The following is a 16,564-nucleotide window of genomic DNA, read 5'->3' as shown; positions in this document are numbered from 1 at the left end:
CGCTTCCTTCCAGCTCTCCTGTGCTCCTTACGGCCCCTTCCCATGCCCCGGTTCCGGCTGCCAGTTATAACTGTTATAACTGTCTCCAGTTATCCGCTGGCTTCTGCCGTGTAATAAAGCAGCCCCAAATGAGCAACGTCACATAAGAGGCATGTCATGTTTCTCAAGCTGCTGCAAATATTTGTTCTTTTGTTTTTTAAATTATCATGAGCATTTACATTTATTTTTTAAGATTTTATTTTTTGAGAGAGAAAACGTGCACAAGCAGAGGAGAGAGGCAGAGGGAGAAACAGGCTCCCCACTGAGCACTGTGTAGGGCTTGATCCCAGGACCCCGGGATCATGACCTGAGCTGACCACAGCAGCATAATCGACTGACCCACCCAGGCGCCCCTGCTACAAATATTTGTGAACAAGTCTGTATGTGGTCCTATATTTTATTTCTCTTGGGTTAATACCTGTGAGTTGAGTAGTTGGACCCTATGGTCGGCATATGCTGAACTTTTAGAGAAACAGCTCAGTGTTGCCCGAGGTGGTTGCACAGTCTTCCTTTCCTAAGAGCTGGGATGTTTCACACACGCCAGAGCTCACTCGGGTCAGGGTTGTCAGTGGTTAATTCCAGCCATTCTCAGGAGGGTGTAGTGATACCACCTGGTTTTAGTTGGCATTTCTAATTTTCATGGCATTTCTGGTGCCTATTGACGCCGAGCATCCTTTGTGTGCCTACGGATTATTTGGATATACTCTTTGGTGAAGTGTTCACACACCTGTCATCTGTTTTCTCCTGGGATGTTTGACCTACTGAATTGTGAGAGTTTTTTATGCCGTTACTACAACTGCTTTGCCTGATACATGTGTTACGAATATTTTCCTCCCGTTCTGTGACTTGCCTGTGTATGTTCTTAGTGATGGTTTTTTTTCTTTAAATATTGGCTTTTCAAAAACAAATCCTAGTGTTCTTAACACACAGTGTTATTAATCTCAGGTGCACGATATAGTGATTCAACAATTTCATAACTAGGGCTCATCGAGATACGTGTCCTCTCAATCCCCATCCCGTTCACCCATGCCCCCTCCCCACCGCTGCTAACCATCTGTTTGTTGTCTGTAGTTAACACTCTCTCACATTCCACGTTTGAGTGAAATCATAGGGTATTTGTCTTTCTCTGACATATTTCGCTTACCATTATGTCCTCTAGCTCTACCCATGTCGTTGAAAATGGCACGATTTCATTCTTTTTTTTTTTTTTAAGATTTTACTTATTTATTTATTTATTTTAAAAAGATTTTATTGATTTATTTGACAGAGAGTGACACAGTGAGAGATAGAACACAAGCAGGGGGGGTGGGAGTGGGAGAGGGAGAAGCAGGCTTCCCGCCGAGCACGGTCCTTCACCCAGGACCCTGGGATCATGACCTGAGGCAAAGGCAGACACTTAACTGGCTGAGCCACCCAGGTGTCCCAGATTAATTTGCTGTTTTATTAAGGCTATTTTTGTGCTTATATTCATGAGGGATATTGGTCTCTAATTTTCCTTTTTTGTAACATTTTGGCTTTTGGTATCAGGCTTATGCTGGCCTCATCGGATGAGTTGGGTAGTGATCTTAGCTCCTCTATTTAAAAAAAAAATCTGTGATATTAGTGTTATCTTCTTCTTTGAGTGTTTGATAGACTTTAGCAGTGAAACCATCCAAGCACAGAACTTTTCTGTTTTGGGTAACAAATTTAATTTTTTAGTGAATTCACAAGTATTCAGAGTTCCTGTTTCTTCTTGTGTTAGTTTTAGAGAGTTGGAGAGAGAAATTTCTTTCATCTGTGTTGTCAGATTTGTGGGCACAAAGTTGTTCATGGTATTCTCCTAATCTTCTTTTAGTATCTGTAGGATCTGTGATGATAGCCCCTTTTTCATTCCCAACATGGTTATTTATGGTTTATTTCTTGATACATCTAGAGGTTTGTCAGTTTTGATCTTTTCAAACAACGAACTTTGACTTTGTTAATTTTTCTTTTCTTTTCTTTTTTTAAAAGATTTTATTTATTCGACAGAGAGACACACACACAGAGGGAGCACAAGCAGGGGAAGTGGAAGAGGGAGAAGCAGATTTCCCGTCAAGCAGGGAGTCCAATCCCAGGACCCTGGGATCACGACCCGAGTCGAAGGGAGAGGCTTAACGACTGAGCCACCCAGGCGCCCCTCTTTTCTTTTTAAAAAGAGACTACAAGAGCCCATGCGTATAAGCAGGGGGACCAGCAGGGAGAGGGTGAAGCAGGAGCCTGATGTGGGACTCGATCCTAGGGTCCTGGGATCATGATGGAAGCTGAAGGCAGATGCTTACCCAGGCGCCCTGACTTTGTTAATTTTTCTATTGTCTGTTTTCTATTTCATTAATTTTCGTAAAAATATTTTATTTTTTTAAGTATTCTCTCTACCCAGCATGGGGCTTGAACTCATGACCCCGAGATCAGGAGTCACACACTCCTCAGCCAGGCACCAGCCAGGTGTCCCTATTTTATTGATTTTTGTTCTTTATTATTTTCATCCTTTTATCTACATTGTGTTTACTTTGCTCTTCCTTTTCTAGCAAGATCCCCGGGTGGACTCTTATGTCCTTGATTTGAGATCTTTTCTTCTTCTTTTTTTTTTTTTTTTTAAAGATTTTATTTCTTTATTTGACAGAGATCACAAGTAGATGGAGAGGCAGGCAGAAAGAGAGAGAGGAGGAAGCAGGCTCTCTGCTGAGCAGAGAGCCCAATGTGGGGGTCCTGCAGGATCCCAGGACCCTGAGATCATGACCCAAGCTGAAGGCAGAGGCTTTAGCCCACTGAGCCACCCAGGCACCCCTGCCTTCTTTTCTAATATAATCATTTAAAGCTCTGTGTTTCCCTCTATAAACGGCTTTAGCTGCATCTCCCACATTTTTTTTTTTTTTTTTTTTGACAGAGAGAGAGAGAAAGAGAGAGACCACAGTAGGCAGAGAGGCAGGTAGAGAGAGAGAGGGGAAAACAAGCTTCCTGCAGAGCAGAGAGCCGGACGTGGGGCTCGATCCCAGGACACTGGGATCATGACCTGAGCCAAGGGCAGAGGCTTTAACCCACTGAGCCACCCAGGTGCCCCACATCTCCCACATTTTGATGTGTTGTTTTTTCATTGTTCTTCAGTTCAAGATGTTTTCTAATTTACTGCATGATTTTATTTTTGATCCATATATTCTTTAGAAGTATGTCATTTAATTTTCAGGTATTTGATTCTACACAGATTGTTGTTCTTGGTTTCTAACTTATTTCTGTTGTGGTTGGTCAGAGAGGACAGTCTGGATTATTTTAATCCCTATAACACTGAGACTTGTTCCGTGGCCTGGCACGTGGTCCTTGGTGACTGTACCTTGTGTGCTTGAGAAAAGTTGGATGTAGGATTCGGTAAACATCAGTTGGGTTAAGATGGTTTATAACTTTGCTCAGATCAATTATGTCCTAACTGATGGCTTGTCTAGTTATTGTATCAATTGCTATAGGACAGATATTAGAGTCTTTTGTTACTATGGTATATTTTGTTTGTGTATTTCTGTAAATTTTCATTTCATGTATATTGAATATTGAAGCTCTGTGATTAGGCACACATACATTTATAACTATTCTGCCTTCCTGGTGATTTGTCCCTTTTATCATTATCAAGGGTTCCTCTTTATTACTAATAATGCTCTGTCTTGAAAACTATTTTATCTGATATTGAAATCCACTTTAACCTTTTTTGCTTACTATTTCTGTGGTATATCTTTCCCACCCATGTACTTTCAATCTTTCTGTATCTTTCTGTTTAAAATGTGCTTGAGGGGGGCGCCAGGGTGGCTCAGTGGGTTAAAGCCTCTGCTTTCACCTCAGGTCATGATCTCAGGGTCCTGGGATTGCTCTGTCAAATATAAATAAATAAATAAATAAATAAATAAATAAATAAAATCTTTTTAAAAAGTGTGTTTATGGGCATCTGGGTGGCTCAGTCGGTTGGGCATCAGGATCCTTGCTCAGCAGGGAGCCTACTTCTCCTTCTGTCTTTTCCTGCCACTCTGGGTGCCTATGCACTTGTACTCTCTCTCTCTGACAAATAAATAAAAAGAGCAAGAGCATGTGTGCACAGGAGCGGAGGAACAGCAGGCAGAGGAAACAGGCTCCCTGGGAGACCAATGTGGGGCTTGATCCCCTGACTCTGGGATCATGACCTGAGCTGAAGGCAGACACGTAACCGACTAAGCCACCCAGGTGCCCTGGCCTGTGATTTTTCTCTTCTGTGGCATCCTCGTCTGGTTTTGCTCTCGGGAACGCTGGCCTCATCAATGGAGCGTGGATGTGTCCCCTCTGCTTCATTTGTGGAAGTGTTGGAGGAGGACAGCTGTTTGGTAGAATTCACCAGTTAGGCCCCGTGCCTCTGAACTTCGGTTTGTTGGGAGACTCTTGATGGACGGACTCTGTCTCCTCCTCTCATGGGTCTGTTTGGTTTTGTTGTATTTTCACAATTCTGTTTTGTATGTTTTTAGGACTTTGTTGATCTCTTTTGGGTTGCCCCGTCATTGTTACATAATTGTTCATAGTCTTTTTATGATTCTTTGTATTTCTGTGGTCTCTGTTGAAACATCTTGTGTTTTTGTTTTTTTTTCCCTTTGTGACAAATCTGTAGGTTTGTCAATTTTATCTTTTCAAAGAACTAGCGCTTAGTTTCATTGATTTCTTTTCTCTCTTTAGTCTCTATTTGTGCTCTCATCTTTGTTATTTCCTTCCTTCTCCTAACTTTGGGCAGCATTTCCCCCTGATTTCTTGAGGTGTAAAGTCAGGTTGTTGATTTGAGACTTTATTGTTCTTCGGTCAAGCATGGATTACTACGAACTTCCCTCCTGGAGCTGCTTTGGCTGCGTCCCATACATTTGGGATGTTGTATTTCCATATTCATTAGTCATGAGGCATTTTGTTTTTTAATTTGCCTTTTGATTCCATCTTTAACTCTGTGGTTGGTCAGCAGCAAGTGTTGATTTTCCACATACCTGTGATTTTTCTAGTTTTCTTCCTGTAATTACTTTTTAGGTTTTTTTGTTTTGTTTTAAGATTGCATTTGTGACAGAGGGAGAGAGACAGCGAGAGAGGGAACACAAGCCAGGGTGGGGAGGGTGGGTGGGAAAGGGAGAAGCAGGCTTCCCACCGAGCAGAGAGCCCGATGCGGAGCTTGATCCCAGGACCCTGGCATCATGACCTGAGCCAAGTACAGATGCTTAACAACTGAGCCACCCAGGCCCTTCTGCTTTTTAGGTTCTTTTGTTTTGTTTTTATCACTGTGGCTCGAGAAGATCTTTGGGAAGGTTTCAGTCTTGAATTTATTAAGACTTGCTGTGGCCTCACATGTGTTCTGTACTGGTGATGCTCTTGTTCCCTGGAACAGTGTGTATTTCCTTGGGCTTGGGTAAGATGTCCTGTGTAGTTCTAGGTCTATCTGGTCTGACATGTTTAAGACTGGTGTTTCCTTATTGATAATTCTGTCTGGACATTCTGTCCATTGATGTATGTGGGCATTGAAGTTCGTGCTATTACAATGTTGCCATCTCTGTTTCTTCCTTTTGATCTGTTAATATTTGCTTGTATACTGGGTACTGCTGTGCTGGCAGCAAACATGGTTATAATTGCTGTATCCTCCTGTTGGACCTCTGTATCCTTATGTAATACCCTTGTCTCTTATTGCAGTTTTTGTTTGTTCAATTTAGTTAGTTAGTTATAGAGAGAGAGCAAGAGCTAGTGGGCGTATGCGTGTATGGGTAGGGGAGAGGCAGAGGGAGAGGGAGAGAACCTTCAGCAGACTCCATGCTGAGTGCACGGGCTCAGTCTCACGACCCTGAGATGGAGACCTGAGCCAAGACAGAGTCGGATGCTGAACCAACTGAGCCACCCAAGCACCCCACAGTCTTTGTTTTAAAGTTTACTTTGATATAAACACAGCTACACTCGCCTTTTTTTTGGTTTGCATTTGCACGGGATACCTTTTTCCATCTCTTCAATTAAAGTGTGTGTGTCCTTCCGTCTGAAGTCAGTCTCTTGGAGGCAGCATAGAAATGGGTCTTTTTTTTTTTTTTTCCCCAGACACTCAGTGTCTTTTGACTGGAGAATTTATGCCATTGACACTTAATTATTTTTTTAAGATTTTTATTTATTTATTTGAGAGTGAGAGAGAACCAGCAAGAGGAGGGGCAGAGGGAGAGGCAGGCTCCCTGCTGAGCAGTTTTTTTTTAAGCTTTTATTTTTTAATGGATTTGAGAGAGAGCACATGGGGGGTGTGGGTCAGAGGGAGATGCAGACCCCCTGCTGAGCGCCCCCCCCCCCGGGCTTTGTAGGGGACATTGGCATTTAATTAATTGATAGGTGTATACTTCTGCCCCGGCTTGGTGGTCATCTGGTGGTCCTTTATGCCGGTCTGGGTCTGTCCCCTACAAATGCAGCTCGGGGCTGAGTTCCACAACCCGTGTGGATCCGGTCTCGGGTGACTAATCGTCCCGGTTTGTTTGAGACTAAGGGTTTTCACAGGATGTGTGATTTCTGGTCGTCTGAGAGTCTTGGGGAAGCAGACCCACTGGTCGCCCCCGTTCACGTACACAAGCAGGGGCGCCCCCTCTGCCGCCCTCCCTTTCCAGGCGTTGGTCTTTCTGCTCCTCGGCGGCTTCTCTGGTGTGATCCAAAGCTGCCCCCTTGCTCTGGAAGGCAGGGAGAGACTGCAGGGAGGGGGCCCAGATGGGCAGGTGGCGGGGTTCGTGAGCGAGGGGACACACAGAAGAGGCTCCTCGTGGGGGCCATAGGGTTGGCGGGTCACCACTGCCACATCTTAAACGAGTCTGTAGAGTGGCCTTAACTGGGCTCAGTCACAGATCCTGTCTGGGTGGTGTCAGCACTGGGGCTGTGGGTTGTGACCTGGGGGAAGCCTGCGGGGCTGGGGGTTGGGGAAGCGAGTGGGGACCCACGTTCCCAGGACAGGAGGGGGGTGAGGAGCCTCCGAATGCTGGGGCCCAGCTACTGGGTTATCTATGCTCACATCCCCTCCATGGCCTCCCCCAACCCAAGAATTTCCTCACTCTTCCCACTGCGGGGCCCTTTCTGGCTTCCTTCCGTCGGGACGTGACGGGGTTTCTGGAGCGGCTTCAGTCCCCTGTCCTGCCCCATCATGTCGCTCGGGGTGGCCCCCGGAGCTGGAGGGAAATGAGAGAAAGTCTGTGGGAACCCACACCTTTGACAGTCGCTCTTCTGTTTCAACTCCACCGTCTGTCCACTTTGGGTCACTTTCAGTGTTTTCAGGTAGTTTCCTTTTGTATTTTATTTATTTGTCAGAGAGGGAAAGAGAGAGAGAGAGAGAGAGAGTGAGCATGAGCTGGGGGAAGGGCAGAGGGAGAGCCAGGCTCCCCACCGAGCAGGGAGCCCCATGCGGGGCTCGATCGCAGGACCCCGGGATCCCGACCCGAGCTGAGGGAAGCCGCTTCACCAGCCGAGCCCCCTGGGTGCCCCGTCTTCACCCCTGTTACCTGCACAGTTCGGGGGCACCGAGCACGTCCACACTGCCGTGTGGCCACTGCCGCCGGCTGTCCGTTCTCCGAAAGCGTCGGTCTTCCCCGCCTGAAATCCGCCTCCGTCTCACGCTGCCTCGCCCTTGCTCTCCGGCCCGTGGTAACCGGCGGTGGGGAGAGGTTTTTGAAGCCTCTGCTTGGAAGTTGTTTTTAAGAATATTTTATCGATTTACTTGAGAGAGAGCGAGTGTGAGTTTGAGCGAGTGGGGGAGGAGCACAGGAGAGGGCCGAGCGGGCTCCGGACTGAGCGTGGAACCCGCCGCGGGGCTCGATCCCACGACACTGAGGTCATGACCTGAGCCAAAATCCGGAGTCGGACACTTCACCGTCCGGACCCCCCAGGCACCCCTGGAAGGTGTTTATCAGTGTTCTGTTGGCCAAAGCGTGTCACATGCCCCGTCCACATTCAAGGGACACAGGGCTAGGGAGTCGCCACAGGTGACAGTGTGGAGCATAAACCACCCCCCTCCCCGCCCCCGCAGGTCTGGGAGTGACACCCTGGCTGCTGGGAGTGGGAGGCTGGGGCGTTCGCTGGGGTTCAGCACTCCTTGCTCTTGGGGACCCCTTCTGTTGAGGATCCCTGGCCTCGGACTCTGCCTACCAGTTCCAGTGGGGGACGGTGTCGGCGGGGGTCTGGGAGGGGAGAAGGAGGCCAGGGATGGGAGGGGCTGGTTCAGCAAGGCTCCTCCCTCCTCTCCCGCTGCTGCTACAGCTGCTCGCTTCTCTCTCTGCCTCTTACAACCTGGACGAGCGTTTGGGTAGCAAAGGTCCGAAGCCAGGCCCCGGGCCGCCCGCCCTGCCGCGGGGCCTTGCCCGCTCACCCACGTCTCGCTGGCAGGGCCTTCCTGATACTCGGCGGTACTCAGCTGGCCAGGGTGCCCTTCAGGACTTGTAGAACCTGCTTGGGTATCTCCGGAGAGACACCCTGGGCAAGAAGAGTCTGTTACTTTACCAGCACAAATGGGTTTATTCAGGAAGAGCAGAGACTTGCAATTCGGGGCGGGTAAGCTGCGGCAAAATCACAGGCAAAAGTCCAACAAAGAAAGGAGAGGAGCGTGGCTTTATGGCGAGGGCGAACGGTTTCTCACCGGCTGAGCTGCTGGGGCGGCGGATTTCTCGTCGGAGAAGCAGCGTCCGTCCTTCCCGTTGGGTCTGTCGTCGTGACTCCCTCCTGTGGCCGGGGCCTCTGCTGGGGTGTCTAAGTGATGGTTCTTCCTGGAATTGACGCTGAGGGGACAGTTCTCCCATCTGGCCTCCTGTCTCCGTGTTAGTGAGTTTTCCCTGTATGGGTTTCCCCAGGAATGAGAGCATGGACGCTGCAGGCCAGGGTCAGGGCTGGAGGGTCAGGGCTGGAGGGCAGCTGGGCGCCTGGGGGCCTCTGAGCTCTCACCCACCGACCCGCTGCTGGTGGGCTTTTCCCCACCTGCTGCTCTGCTCTCTGCCCCTTTCCCCACCTGCTGCTCTGCTCTCTGCCCCCATTCAGGCTCCTGTTTCCTCTGTGCCTCAGTGGGCATTTGGCCTGTAGTGACCTCCTGGCTCTTTGAGGTCAGCCCATTGGCCAGGGTCTGCTACCCCGGTGGCCCCCATCTTCCCTGGCTCTCAAGCCAGGAATCGCTTTGGCTCAGCTCTTCTCAGAGCAGATCTCAGGGGCTGCCCTGGACAGATCCTTGCCTGGTCCAGTTGGCCAGCAACAGGGCCGCGGGCGCAGGACAAGTGCCCAGCAGCAGCCAGCAGGGGCAAGGCCTGTGTTCCAGCTCAGCCTGGTGACGCGCTGGCCGAGTGACGCCAGCAAGCCCCCTGCCCTCTTGTCCCACACTTGCGCTTTGGGTAGATTGTTCCAGCGCCCGCCGCGGGGAGAGGCCCGAGTGCGGGATGCGGGCGGGTGGGGATGGGCAGCGCCAATGGAACTTTCTCCCTGGAGGGGCCGTGATTTGCAGCAGGGAGGCAGGAGGAGTCCCACCTGGCTGGGGGGCACTTGGGGCTCACAGCACCTGGGGTTTCTTTCCAGGAGCCGATGCAGAAGGGGGCCGTGGCCCCGCAGCCTCCGAGGACCCCCGGAGCCCCGCGCTCCCGCAGCTCCCGTGTCGCCCGCGGCTCCTGGATGAGGACGGAGGGCCCAGCAAGGAGGTGGCCGTGGATGGGGGCAGCGCCCCCGCTGCGGAGGAACCTCCGGCCGAGGCCGAGGCCGAGGCCGAGGCCGTGGCCGCTTCCCCCGCCCAGGCTGAGCCTGTGGGCGAGGCCCAGCAGGGCCCCAAGGTGGCAGCCGGCGGGGTGCCCAACATCGGCTTCGTGGGCGAGCCCCCGCCCTACGCGCCACCGGACCCCAAGGCCGTGCACCTGCTGTACCCGCCCTTCCCACAGGGGCCGGTCCTCTTCCAGCCCGGGCCCTCGCCCCAGGCCCTGTACCCACCGCCGCCGGCCGCGCCCCTGTACCCCGCGCCCGCTGCGCCGCCGCTCTTCGCACCCTTCCCGGTGGTGAGTGGGCCCGGCCCCCCGCCTCCCTCCCCACCCTGGGACCCCTGCGCCAGGGCCACTTATTTCCCGTGCAGTCCCCTTGTACACACGCACTTACCTCCCAGGAAGCCCCCTTTGCCGCCCCCCACTCGCCGCAGCCTCCTTCTCCGGGGAGAGCTTGGGAGATGGAGAGACGGAAAGTCACTGTCCGCGACCCCTGCAGATGAGGGACTTGCAAAGGACTCCGCAGCTTGAGGGGGTGGGCAAGCCTGGAAGGCTTCCCAGAGGTGGGGGCGTTTGAGCTGAGTTCTGAGGGCTGAAGAGGAGCTTTCAGGCAGCGGGGAGGAGGAGGAGGGGCTCTCTGGGCACAGGCCTGGGGGATGGCCAGGCCCCCCCTGTTCTGGGGATGATGGGGGTCAGTTCAGCTTCGTGAGGAGACAGGGTAGGAGGGTGGGGTCTCTAGTGCAGGCCCCAGGGCCTTTGAGTGGCAGGTGACTTGATTAGGCTTTTAGAAACACTGAGGGACCCCAGGGTGCCTGTCGGGGAGAGCTTAGAGGACCTGTGGTAGGAACCCAGTCAGGGCCGGGAGAGACGGAGACGGGCCCCTGGCTGTGCAGTCTGCAGAGCGCAGAAGCGAGGGGACTCCTGGGGGCTGGTGACAGGCGCGGTTGTGGCCCGAGAAGGCAGAGGGGGGCCCTCGCCTGGCCCCTTGGTGACCTGCAGCCTCACCTGTGGGGGTGGGGGGGTGGGTGGTGTCCCCGGATGACTGTCCCCTCATCGCGGGGTCGTGGCTTCCATCCCCGCAGTACAACGGCCCTGTGGCCGGCATATCAGCCCCCGCCACCGCCGCCGAGCACAGGCCACTGCCCAAGGACCACATGATGGAGTCGGTGCTGGTGACGCTCTTCTGCTGCCTGCTCACGGGGCTCATCGCCGTCGTGTACTCGCACGAGGTAGGCGGGGGTGGGCAGGCGGGCGCCGGGCGGGGGACCTGGGGGGTCCTCAGCCCTCCTGTCTCCGCGCCACACCCCTGGAGAGCCGCTCTAGAAAATGCGGCTAAACCAGTTTGTAACGAAGGTGTGAATGACTGAGGAGGCCCGGACCGGCCTCGGCCTTGGTGGGGGCTTGTGTTTCACGGGCTGGAGGCCGCCGTTCGTCCGTCCGCCCGGTTCTGCCCGCCGCCCGCTTCCCGTCTCCTCGTCCGCCCCCTGCCCAGCTGCCCGCCTCCCTGGTCTCTGCTCTCCCTCCGTCACCCACTCACCCCTCCGTTATCTGTGAACTCAGTCGCTGTCCCTGTCTGTCCACCATCTGTCCATCCGTCTGTCCGTCCATCTGTCCATCCCCTGCATAGCTTCCTTCCTTCATCCTGACGTTCCTGACCGGGCACGGGCTTGGTCCCTGGGGACCCGGTGATGAGGATGTTCTGGGAAACCAAGTAGGCGAGGCCCCAGGGCTTCTGCGTGGGGCAGAGCTGGCCCGCGCGCCGGTCAGGCTCCCCCCATCCTAGAGCTGGGGGGTGGGGGGAGGGCGGCTCTGGGGACTGCTCGGAGGGGACTCGGGAGGCCACCACCCAGCCACCTGTGAGCTCTGGCTCCCCCACTAGCCGCATGGCCCCGGCTGAGCCTTTGCTTCCGCCGCTGCAGAGTGGGGGCGACAGTGCCCTAGGCTGGGGTCAGTGTGACGGTGGCCCAGGCTGTGGCTCGGGGGCCAGGCCCATGGCAGGGGCCCAGGGGCCGGTGGCCGTGGCCTCCGTGGCCGCGGCCACGTCCCGCGCAGTGGCGCGGGCAGGTCGCAGGCATGTCAGGGCACCGGTACCGCGGGCCGGGCGTGGGGAGCGCGGGGCTCTGTGTCCACACCCGCCTCCGTCTCGTTGCAGACACGCGCGGCCCTGAGCAGGGGGGACCTGGCGCAGGCGGAGGAGGCGTCCCGCAAGGCCCGCTCGCTCGTGCTCTTCAGCCTGCTCTTCGGGGTGTTCGTGTCCGCCGGCTGGGTCGTCTACGTGCTGGTGGCGCTCTACCTGCCCTGACGGCCGCGGCGACGCACAGGGACACCCAAGCCGCACGGACACTGTGGACTCTGAGCCCTGCTGGTGGCCACCTGTCGCCTACAGAGGGGCCCCGGGGGCAGGAACAGCTGGGGTGTGGCGCCCTCGGCACAGCCCAGCCGCGGCGGGGCCTCACCCCTCCCGGTGGCCCCCCGGCCGCGCCCTAACTGACCTGCTGCGGGGCCCGGGCCCGCCGCAGCCCCCGGCCTCCGTGCTTCCTCCCGAGGTCTTTCGGGGGCCGCGCTGGCTCAGCCCCTAGGCGGCCCCCAGGGCCCTTGCCTCCCCCTCCCACCCGGGAGACCCCCGGAGGGACCAGAGCTCTCCTTGTCCCCCGAGCCGACTCCGGCCCCAGCCACCTGCAGCCCGGCCTGGTGACCGAAGGCAGAGCCGCTGGTGTTTCTTCTTCCCTGTGGGGAGCCGAGCGGCGTCCGCTCTCCTCGGTAGCTCCCGGCGGATGGTTGTGAGCCCCTGCCCCGACCCCGGAGCCCCGCGCTCTCATGCAGGAACCAGGGCCCCCGCGTCTGGTCAATAAACAAGAGGCCAGCCCCGGGGCCGAGCTTCGCCTGCTGCTTCCCGGCTCCCGGGCGGGGCGAGCGGCGGCATCTGTGCCTCGCCGGGCTCTGGGGCTGTCCTGGCTGCGGTCACTGAGACACTGTCTGGGGAAGGCAGCTCTGGCCGGGTCTGTTGGTTGCTCCTGTTGCGTGGCCCCTCTGCGATGTGACCCGTTTCTCAGGGGGCGGCTTCTCCCCTCCGTCCCGCCTCCTGCTGACTCTCGCCGCCTGCAGTCTCCGGTCGGCCCCACTCCCACTCCTCCGGGCCCTGACTTTATCGCCCACCCATGGAGGCTCCCCTGGGGGTCCCCTGTGTGGCGAGGGCCACCCTGGCCGGGGAGCACTCAGGTGGCCCCAGAGGCTGCTGGTGGCCTGTAGCGGTGCACGTGTGTGTCTCCGCTTCGTGCCTGGTACCCCCCGGTCAGCTGTGGTCCTGAGAATGGCCTTCCGCGCTAGCAAGGCTCAGAGCCGTCTGCAGAGGAAGGGGGCTTGGGGAGTGGGGCGTGGAGGCCTCCTGCAGCTTCCCGGCCCTTGACCTTCCCACTTGTCCAGGCCCCGGCCCCGGTCCCTGCCTTCAGAGAAGCTCTTCCCTCCCTTCCCCGGTCCTTCCCTTTCTTCTCTTCTCCTCCCCCTTCCTTCCTTCTTTCTTTTCTTTTCTGTTTTATGAATTTTATTTATTTGGCACAGAGCACAAGCAGGCAGAGTAGCAGGCAGAGGGAGAAGCAGGCACCCCGCCAAGCCAGGAGCCCGATGCGGGGCTCGATCCCAGGACCCCCAGATCACGACCTGAGCCAAAGGCAGGCACTAACCCACGGAGCCACCCAGGCCCTGGAGTTTCTGGTTTCTTTTTTCTTTCTTTTTTTTTTTTTTAAAGATTTTATTTATTTATTTGACAGAGAGAGATCACAAGTAGATGGGGAGGCGGGTAGAAAGAGAGAGAGAGGGAAGCAGGCTCCCTGCTGAGCAGAGAGCCCGATGTGGGACTCGATCCCAGCACCCTGAGATCATGACCTGAGCCGAAGGCAGTGGCTTAACCCACTGAGCCACCCAGGCGCCCCGAGTTTCTGGTTTCTTGAGAAAATTGGGATTTCCCCATCTGTAAAATGGGGTGGCAGCGGTGCAAGCTGATCTGGGAGTGGTGGGCAGACTCGTGGGGACCCCACGGGTGTCCCGCACAGAGCCTGGACCAGCTGCGTACGGACGGTGGGGACTTCTGTAGGGTCTCCCACAGCCAGAGGTTTTGAGAGAGCAGGGAGCAGGCCCTCACCATGGGCTGAAGCACAGCCCGGAGCTTCCCAACCAGGGAGGAAAAGCCATTCATGGCGTTTTCCTGGGAAGGTGTCCAGATCCTCAAAGGGGCCTGTGACTCGAGATAAAAACCCATCCGCATAGCGAGGAGGAAGTCCCCCACCCAACCCCACTGGGCCACACCAGAAAGACTGATCGAGTGAGATCAACTGTGCCCCGACCGTGTGACCGTGCGCGCTCACAGCCTGCAGCCGCCCCGGGAGCTGCCGTAGTCAGGACCGCTCGGGGCGCCTGGGGGCTCAGCTTGTTAATCCTCTGCCTTTGGCTCAGGTCCTGGTCCTGGGGTCCTGGGGTCGAGCCCCAAGTCAGGCTCCCTGCCCAGTGGGGAGCCTGCTTCTCCCTCTGCACCTCCCTTCCTCTCCCACTTGTGCTCTCTCTCTCTCAAATAAATAAAATCTTTTAAAAAAATCAGGACGGCATGGCTTTGCCACAGAGATGGGTCAGTGAAAAATAATAGAAAGCCCAGAAAACATTCTGAGTGTGTAGATCTGTGTGTTAATATCTGATCGAAATGGCATTTTTTAAGTATTGGGAGAGTCAAGGAAGGCTCTTACTACAGAGTTGGTTATCTGGTTGGAAAAAATAATTCTTTATAATTACATGCAAAAACAACTCCGAGACGGGTTAAAGAGCTAAGTGTAAAACAGCCCTCCGCTGGCGACAGAGGATGGCGGGGGAGGTCTGCAGCTCGGGGCGCTGGGCGAGAGGGGAGGCTGCTTACCCTGGAAAGCCACGGGGAGGACGGCGTGTCCGGCGAGTACGGATGTGGACCGCGAGGTGGCTTCTGCCGTCAGCCTGGGGCCGACCGGACGGGATGCGCCGGGAGCTGGCGAGGGACTCAACTCGGACTCTCTCACTGCCGGTGTGCGCTGTCCCCGGTGTTTGTGGCCTCCTGCAGAATGCACGCACCACGTGCTCACATGCGTGTACGCGCAAAGAACAGTCTAGAAGGGTACCTTCTCGGCGGCTGACAGCAGCTGCCCTGGGAGGGGGCGGGCGAGGAGGGCTTGCGCAGTCCGTTGCTGCGCTTTCCAACGGGTGGGCTGGTGCGTTGTGTCCCTGAAAGGACCCAGAAAGGCGTGCGCCTTTGACCGGGCAGCTCCAGCTTTAGGGTTTGCAGCGGGGAGGGAGGAGTCTGTTTCCCGAAGCTTCCAGTCCGGCCTGGGAGACTTTTATCAGACCCTGTAGTCACCAGAGCACCCCAAGGGAGGGCGCTGGGCAAGTCCTAAATGTCGGGTGGAACCGAGGCGGAGCGGGTTCGGGTGTGACAGCAGAGAGGTCGCGGTCGCCTGGCGTCGAGGGGTTCGCCCTGGGCATGCTGAGGAGAGGCTTTCCTGCGGTCGGGTGTGTGTGTGTGTGTGTGTGTCCGTGTCCGCTGAAACGTGCAAGGAGATGCTGCCGGCTGCAGCCCCCCAGCAGCGGAGGGGCCGGCGGCTGTCCTCCGTCCTGAAGCCCGCGACCGTCTAAGTCGCGGCGCGGGTGGTAGCGAGCCCGCGCCCAGGCCGCGGCACCTGCAGCTGCCGACGGAGGGAAGCGGCTCCTGATGTGTTCTCCCTGTGGTCGCCTGACGCAAGCGAGTTCTCGGTTGCGAGGTGCACATATGTCTTTTCCTTCGTGGATGAGCTTCTTGTGGCTTAGGAAAAATTCCCCTATTCCGAGGTCATGAAGCTATTCTCTTCTGTGGTCTTCTAGCTCTGGGTTCACTGGTGGCGGATTTGCACATCCGGACCTGTCAGCTCCCCGGGGTCTACTTTTTTTTCTTTAAGATATTATTTATTTGACAGAGATAGACCACGAGTAGAGGAAGCAGCAGGCAGAGGGAGAAGCAGGCTCCCCACTGAGCAGGAGCCAGACGAGGGGCTTGATACCAGGACCCTGGGATCATGACCCGAGCCAAAGGCAGATGCTTAATGACTGAGCCACCCAGGGGCCCCTGTTTAGGTGTTTAAAACATTTTCCCCTTGATCTTCTAGTTTTCTGTGTAGAAATATTGTGTATATTTTAGTCTCCCTGAATATTTGCTTTGATGCTGCTATGAATATCAGTTTAATATTTTTGTTATTTGCTGGTATACAGAAATACAATTGATTCTTGATTGTTGACTTTGTATCCAGCAAGCGTTCTAAATTCACTTATTCTGATAATTTATCTGTAGGTTCTACTGAATTTTCTGTTTATACAGTATTATCTGCATAACGAGTTGTCTCCCTTCCCAAGACTTACCCCTTTGTGCGTTTGTGTGTTTGCCCTCCTGCCCTGGTCTGGACCTCTAGGACAATCCTGGGGAAAGGTCCCGACAATGGCAGTCTTACCTTTCTTTTTTTAAGATTATTAATTAATTAATTAATTTATTTATTTATTTGACGGACAGCAAGAGAGGGAACACAAGGTTGGGGAGTGGGAGAGGGAGAAGCAGGCTTCCTGCTGAGCAGGGAGCCCGACGTGGGGCCCGATTCCCAGGACCCTGGGATCAGGACCTGAGCTGGAGGCGGAGGCTTAATTGACTGAGTCACCCAGGCGTCCTGTTACCTTACCTTTCTCTTTGTCTGAAAGGCAGGCTTTCAACATTCAGCCTTTTAAAAATAATAGGTAAGTTTTTTCAGATTAAGGAAGTATCCTTCTAT

At 54.9% G+C, this 16,564-nt stretch overlaps 1 protein-coding gene and 1 long non-coding RNA gene across 2 annotated transcripts in view; one reads left to right on the top strand and one right to left on the bottom strand.

The window, feature by feature from the left end:
* The window catches only part of PRRT1B (proline rich transmembrane protein 1B), a 22,205-nt gene extending 6,165 nt beyond the window's left edge, over positions 1-16,040 (top strand). The window contains exons 2-4 of the mRNA XM_059410495.1: positions 9,592-10,058; positions 10,844-10,990; positions 11,914-16,040. Coding sequence (XP_059266478.1) covers positions 9,592-10,058; positions 10,844-10,990; positions 11,914-12,063 — 764 coding nt within the window. The 3' untranslated portion in view covers positions 12,064-16,040. The remainder of the gene's footprint in view (positions 1-9,591; positions 10,059-10,843; positions 10,991-11,913) is intronic.
* Positions 6,208-9,659, bottom strand: LOC132024313 (uncharacterized). The gene is made up of 6 exons (XR_009406225.1): positions 9,575-9,659; positions 8,672-8,864; positions 8,405-8,508; positions 7,542-7,716; positions 7,250-7,325; positions 6,208-6,722 (listed from the first exon to the last, which is right to left on the bottom strand). It is a non-coding gene; the product is annotated as an uncharacterized LOC132024313 (long non-coding RNA).
* Positions 16,041-16,564: the final 524 nt, after the last annotated feature.

Source organism: Mustela nigripes, chromosome 9 (genome assembly GCF_022355385.1).
Source record: "Mustela nigripes isolate SB6536 chromosome 9, MUSNIG.SB6536, whole genome shotgun sequence".
In the NCBI taxonomy this organism is placed as follows: Eukaryota; Metazoa; Chordata; class Mammalia; order Carnivora; family Mustelidae; genus Mustela; species Mustela nigripes.
Note: the sequence above shows the minus strand (reverse complement) of the source record. Positions and strands in the feature narration are given on the sequence as shown.